Source organism: Cariama cristata, unplaced genomic scaffold, assembly GCF_000690535.1.
Source record: "Cariama cristata isolate BGI_N322 unplaced genomic scaffold, ASM69053v1 scaffold14697, whole genome shotgun sequence".
Taxonomy (NCBI): domain Eukaryota; kingdom Metazoa; phylum Chordata; class Aves; order Cariamiformes; family Cariamidae; genus Cariama; species Cariama cristata.
This window is the reverse complement of record NW_009625052.1, coordinates 1,739-8,023: the sequence shown is the minus strand read 5'-3', so window position 1 is coordinate 8,023 and position 6,285 is coordinate 1,739. Positions and strand designations below refer to the sequence as shown.

General features: G+C 60.4%; 1 protein-coding gene across 1 annotated transcript; it reads right to left on the bottom strand.

Annotated features, from left to right (window-relative positions):
- Window positions 1–3,211: 3,211 nt before the first annotated feature.
- OPTC (opticin) lies at window positions 3,212–5,920 on the bottom strand. The gene is made up of 6 exons (XM_009703463.1): window positions 5,696–5,920; window positions 5,090–5,265; window positions 4,040–4,188; window positions 3,728–3,930; window positions 3,513–3,608; window positions 3,212–3,382 (listed from the first exon to the last, which is right to left on the bottom strand). Exons 1-6 carry the CDS (start codon window positions 5,918–5,920, stop codon window positions 3,212–3,214), a joined length of 1,020 nt encoding a protein of 339 aa, XP_009701765.1.
- Between the last annotated feature and the right edge of the window lie 365 nt (window positions 5,921–6,285).

Sequence of the window (6,285 nt, the reverse complement as noted above, 5' to 3'; positions counted from 1 at the left end):
CAGCCGGAGAGGGCAAGGGCAGGGAGGTCAGTGCCCGGAGTGAGTCTGCTCCTCCCTGTCCATCCCTGAGCACCCTGTACCCCGGGGACACAGCACCCTGCACATCCCTAAAGTAAAACAGTGCGGGAGCAGCTGCCCGCCTCACCCATCCCCTCCGACCGGGACTGCTCCCCCATCCTCCCCCTGCCCCACATCACTGAACTGTCTCCAGCAATGGGGCTGCCACCATTTCCCATCAGAGACTACCTTGAAGCCCTGCAGCTCCTGCTGTTACTCAGCAAACGCTCCCGAGATGAGAGCGATGCTTTGCCTTTGCACGGCTCCAGCTCACGGTTCCCAACATGGGCCCAGCACTAATCCCTCTCTCCATCTCCTCTACCCCCTCCCCTGCTGCTGCCCAGCCCTGCGGTGGGTCTGCTCCTCTCCCACCTCCTGGCCCCCTTAGCGGGGCTGGGGCAGTGCCCGTGGCCGGCTGGCAGGAGCAGCACAGGTAGCTCAGCAGAGCAGCACAGCCCTTTATGTACACAGATGCATAGGACGGGCTGTGCAATCCTATAAAGCCTCTGCCACAAAAATGGCTTAAAATGCAGGCAGGTCCCTGAGGGCAGGCGGTGACCCTGCCCCTCGGAAGCTGCGTCAGCCGAGGTATCGGCTGGGTCGAGCTGCAGACATCAGGGGATGGAGAGGAGCCAGGAGTCCCAGCTGCCCAGCCACAGCCTAAGGGACACAGGGCAGTGGCAGCAAGGGTGACCCAGGAGGTGGCCAGGTCTCAGATGTGCTACCAAGCCAGGCTGAACCAGGGCAGGGCTGTCCCGCTGGCAGGGGGGCTCAGGAGAGCCCCTCTAACGCCCACCACCATCTCCAGCCCCGGGGAAGGCTCTGTGCCTCCATGCTGCTCCAGGGCAGGATCCATCCTGGCTCTGCAGGGTGCTCGGGGGGAGCCGGGGGGCAGCCATCCCCCTGGAGGGGATGGGGCTCTTCAGCAGGGTGGGAAAGGGCCATGGGGCCAGCGGCAGAAGGGGGTTGCAGTTCCCTGCCCCGTGCTGCAAAGATGGGTGCCGGTTTCTTTCCCCCACCGCGGCAGCAGCAAGGACGCAAGAGCCCAGTTAATAACAGCACCCACAGAACAGCGGGGCTGAGCCCCCAGCAGCCCCCTCCCAAAGTCAGCCCCAGCCCGGTGCCCTCCAGGGCTTTGGGGATGGGGAAGAGCTGCTGCCCCAGCCCGCTCCCTGCTCCCCAGGGGTCTGAGGGGACCTGAGAGCCACACAAGACAAGACAGCACCTCTGAATCTCAACTCTCCCCCAGCAAAGTCCCCCCCCAGGCCCCTCCATCGCTCTTAGAATCAAAGTTCGGTTTCTGCAAAGCCAGCAGCCCCATCTCCCCCAGAGACATCCCTCCACCTACCTCGCTCTCCTCCCCCATGAAGCAAACCCTTCTCCCCTCTGCAGCTCCTTTTAATCCTTCCTCTGCCAACACGCAGCACCTGGGCTATGCCCCGGCTGGATGGGCATGCCTGCCAGGCGATAGAAGCACCCCAGAAGGGAGGGAAACTGCAGAGTGAGTTTGCAGTCTGAAGTTAGGGTCAGGCATTTCCAACCACGCTGCCTTGCCATCTAGTGGGATGAACGCGGAGGAGCCGGGCTCGCTGTTGGGAAAAGTTGGCCAACTCTATCCCGCTGGAGTCGAGCCTGGCTTTTGCAGCCATACTTCATCCCACGGGAGCAGATGAGATCACCGGGGGTGAAGGATGGTGCGAGGGTGTCAGAAGGATGGATGGGGAGGGAGGAGAGAGATGGGGATAGACAGACAGGGGATAGATAGATACAGCTGTTTCAAGGATGACATGACAACAGCGGTAATAAATCCTGGTGTTTTAGATCCTGCCTGAAAGGAAAGGCTTGAATAGCTCTGAATTCCCATTTATCAAGAGCTCTGGCTTTTGGATCAACATAATCCATGTCTGAGTTAGGTTTTGCACGGAGAGGAAAGGCAAGGGGAGAGGCACGTGGTGCACACATATACATAGACACACACGCTTGTGCCCGCGCTGTGCCGGCGAGGCAGGCTGACAGGCACGAGTGCCCAGCGGCGTTTGCAGCGTGCCCGGAGATGAGAAGCTGGATCTTCTTGTGAGGTTTTCTCCAGTCGCCTTCGTTTGCCTCCCCGGGCCTGGAGGATGTGGGCTGAGCTCAGTGGTTTCAGTTCAGGATTTTGGATTCTCCAGGGATGTGTCATCCCTCTCACGGTATGCGTGTTTGTTACATGTGTATAAAAATATAGAGGATGAATATATTATATTTAAAATACCTCACCACTGGGCAGCTCTTTTTGGGTGTTGAAAGCTGGGATATTACAAGATATTTTAACTCCCTCCCAGTCACTTTCCTGCTGGACCTGGGGCCGTTTGGCTCGCAGGCTCCGGTGCTGCTCCAGGCTTTCTCTGCAGCTGAAGCAGACCCAAACCCAGGGACACCCTCCCTCCGGGCAGAGCTCAGGCTGGGGATCTGGAGGGTGCCAGGAGATCTCCCAGTCCCAGGGGGGGTCAGAGTCCCTGCAGAGCAGGGGCCGCAGGACTGGAGCGGGTCTGGGGTGATGGAGGACTCCAGTTGCCCCGTGGCGAGGTTTCCTATTGCATCCTCTTTCGGAGCACACGGGGACAGCCCACCTCCACACCTGGGTGTACAAGACTCCTCCGGAGCCACACAGACCCACCTGGGGGACCTGGGGACGGCTGGGGGCACAGCCTGACCACGCAGGTCAAACCTGAGGTGCCCAAAGCATCGCCTCTCTGGAGCAATGCGACTCCCGCTCCCTGTCCAGGAATCCCTGAAAGCAGACACGGAGGGGTCTTCCCAAGGTCCTGGAGGGAATTGAGGGAGATGTGGGATGCAGGGAAGTCTCTGTCCTTGTAAACCAGCACGGTTCACAAAGGAGCTGCTGGGCTGGGTGTGAGCAAGGGCTTTCCGCTGCTCTCACTGTTGAGAACAAGACACTGAATGCATTTTTAAACTCTTCATTTTATTAGAGCTGCCCATCCCCTGCTTTGTTTGCCCCAGAACTGAGTTCACCCCCTACATGGAGGCTCAGCTCACACCGGCTGCCTTAACCCCACCTTTTCCATGGGGCAGCAGGGGCCGAGGGGGTCTGGGATGGGGGCACGGTGGGTCCGGGAATACTCGCCCTTGTTTCCCAGCGTTGGGGCCGTGGGGCTCAGAAGAAGCGGCCCGTGGGCAGGCGGGGCAGGCAGAAATAGGCGTTGGGGAAGAGGCTGAGGTTGATGGGGTTGCCGTCGAGGCGGATGTCCTCCAGCGCCCTGCGGATCTGGCTGTGGTCTTGGCTGTCACAGAACGTGTCCTCATGCATGGTCTGGATGTTGTTGTTCTGGCCAGGGAGGCAAAGGGCAAAATCAGATTCAAAGGGATGGGGAGGAGGAGGAAGAGGAGGAGGAGGAGGTGGTTGTGGACTCTGCGAGACTCAGGTACAGACAAGCCTGGCTCCAGGCTCATCTCACCTGGAGGTGCAGGGAGCGCAGGCTCTCGGGCAAGGGCACTGGGATGTAGTCCAGCTGGTTATCGGACAGATGGAGAAACTGCAGCTGCTTCAGGTCCTGCGGGAAGAGGGGAGAGATGAACCTCGCTGCTCCCAGCCCTGTTACCCCTTGGCGTGGCAGGTTGGGACTAAAACCAGCCTGGTTTCATCCACCAGGCCAGAAGCCCCAGCACACACCCGGAAAGCTTCAGGACGGAGACCGGTGCTGGGGATCCTGTTGAGACGGGCATCGAGCCGGACGATGCTGCGGGGCAGCTCGGGCAGCACCGTCAGCCTGTTCTCAGGCAGGATGAGCTCCTGCAGGCTGGGGAGCAGGCGGAAGGCGTCCACGTCCGCCCAGGAGATGAAATTGCTGGTCAGGTCTATTCGCTTCAGCTTCTCTGGTGGGAGAGGAGGGAGGAGATGAACAGGGACCCACGCAGAACTGCTTATTCCCCCCCCACCCCGTGCCCCATTGCAGAACCTGGCCCTTCCCTTGCCTCGACATACTCAGCCCCGTGAAATCGCTGGCCCGGATCGCGCCGATGCGGTTGAAGCGGGCGTAGAGGTAGGTGGTCTCCGGCGGCAGCGGTGGGATGTGCTCCAGGTCGGCATCGTCGCAGTAGACGGAGGTGCCGATGCAGAGGCAGAGCAAGCCGCTGGGAGAGGCAGGGTTTTTTGGCAGTGCACGGCTCCCCCGAACCCCCCCAAAGTACCCCAGCATGCAGGGAGATGTGAGGACGTGCCCACCCCTGCCCATCCTCTGGGTACACAAAGTCTTTAGCAGCCGGAGCTGTCACAGCCCCGGCACCTTCATCAACAAAACAACCCAGGGCACCTCATCAAGGGACGGGCCAGGAACTCCCAGCCAAAAGAGCTGCTAAGAAACGAAGCTGCTCAGGGCCAAATACCTCCCACGGGAGAGGGGGAGATGTAAGGCTGCCAAACACAGCAGTGTTACACCCGGGGCTCATTTGGCCCCCTTAGTTTTTCCACAGAAGGAAACGTAACAGAAGAAAAGAGTTTTGCATCGAGCAGAACGTCTGCCTTGGCTGCACGAGGGTCCCGGCAAACCCGGCAGGGGTGAAGCCATGTCCCGTCCCCCCCCCACGGGCTCCCTCTCCTCTCCCCCAGCGCCCGCGAGACTCAGCATCCATTAGTGGGGGAGTTCAAAGCAGCAAGGCAACAATTTCCTTTTTCCTCCTACTTAATTTGTCCCAGTCCAGAGTGACAGAAAATGAATAAAGATATTTATCCCTCGCTACAGGATTTTAATTGTCACTAATCTAATTGCTACTCTGTCCCACTGTCGGAATGCCTCTGCTCATTAAAATGTTGCTGCTTTGCTGGAGCTCTTGTTTCCCAGAAACGTCTCGCCGCAGCCCTCCTGCCTGCTGTGTGATAAGATGCACCCCCAACACCCCGTCTCCTCGCTGCCCCGGCAGAGCAAATAACCTCTGCTGTCTGCTGGTTGCAAAAGGATTTGTTCCTTTTTCTCCAGAGCACCAGCCCTGCCACCCCTGGGACATGGGGCTGCATCCCATGGGATCCAAACCCCGCTGGCTGCAACTTTGTGCAGCACCCGGGGATCCGCACTCACCCTGCACGGAGATGGGTGCTGGGCGGACGGGGCCGGCAATGGTCGGAGGCTGCAGCTTCGGGGTTTCAGTCGTGGCACCCACATTTGGGAGAGCCGTGGGGTCCTTGGGGCGAGGAGCCAGAGTGCCAACCTCGATCTGCAAACACAGCCTGGGCGTGAGGGCTGGGGTGGCCGAGCGAGTCCTCCCACTCCCCTCCGAGGCGTGTGGCACCGGTCAAGGGCACTGGGTAGGTCTTGCCGAAAAGCCAGCTCCTCCTTGGAGAGCTCTCCTAGCTCAGGGGCTCAGAACCCCCCTTCCCTCTTTGCCCAGAGGGATACAGGAAGCCTCCAGCGATGCTCTGGCCAGGCGCTGGCAGGGGACAAGGAAGCCGGCGGAGCTCACGGTTGGGAAAAGCCTTTGCCAGCACCAGCAAGAGTGGTGGAAGAGCCACCAGGGCTTGTGGGCTTGTGCAAGAGGCTGGTTCTCCAGCTGTGCCCCATCCATCCCTCGGACAAAGCCTCTTTCTCGGGATGCACCGAGGGAAGATCTGCCCCACGCGATGGGTACTCTCCTGCATCCCCCTCACCTTCGGAGCAAGGTCACCGTAGTCGTAGAGCTCCTCATAGTTGCTCAGGTCCAGGATGTCACCGTAGTTGTCCAATGTCAGGTCGTAGTTGTCCAGGTCCAGGTTTTCATAGAGAGCAAGATCAGCTTTTGGCTTCTCTGCCTTCCTCCTCTCCTTCTTGGCTGGGACAGCCCAAGGTGTCCCCAGACAGAGGCTGGCAATGCCCAGCCAGGCCAGGATCCGCATCCTGCACCCAGCCAGGGTCACCACTCCAAGGACAGCACCGGGGACCACGGTCTCAGGGGGCACAGGGCTCCAACAGGGCCAGAAATGCAGGTCAGGATGGGGCCAGGTGCCCTGGAACGGTTGCAAAGCGGTGAAAGCAAAGAGGGACGGGACGGCAGAACCGGCACGCTGGCTGCAGCCAGCCCCGCTCTGCAGCCGTGGTGGGGACTGCGGCCACCACGGGGGACAAATGGCCTCCACCCCCAGCCCCAGGACCATTACACCGTCCCTTTTCTTCTCAGCCCATTTCACGCTCGGCTGGGCGGCTGCGCAGGAGAGGCCCCGCGGCCGTGCCAGGCTGCCCTCGCTTCCCGGTTTTCCCAGCC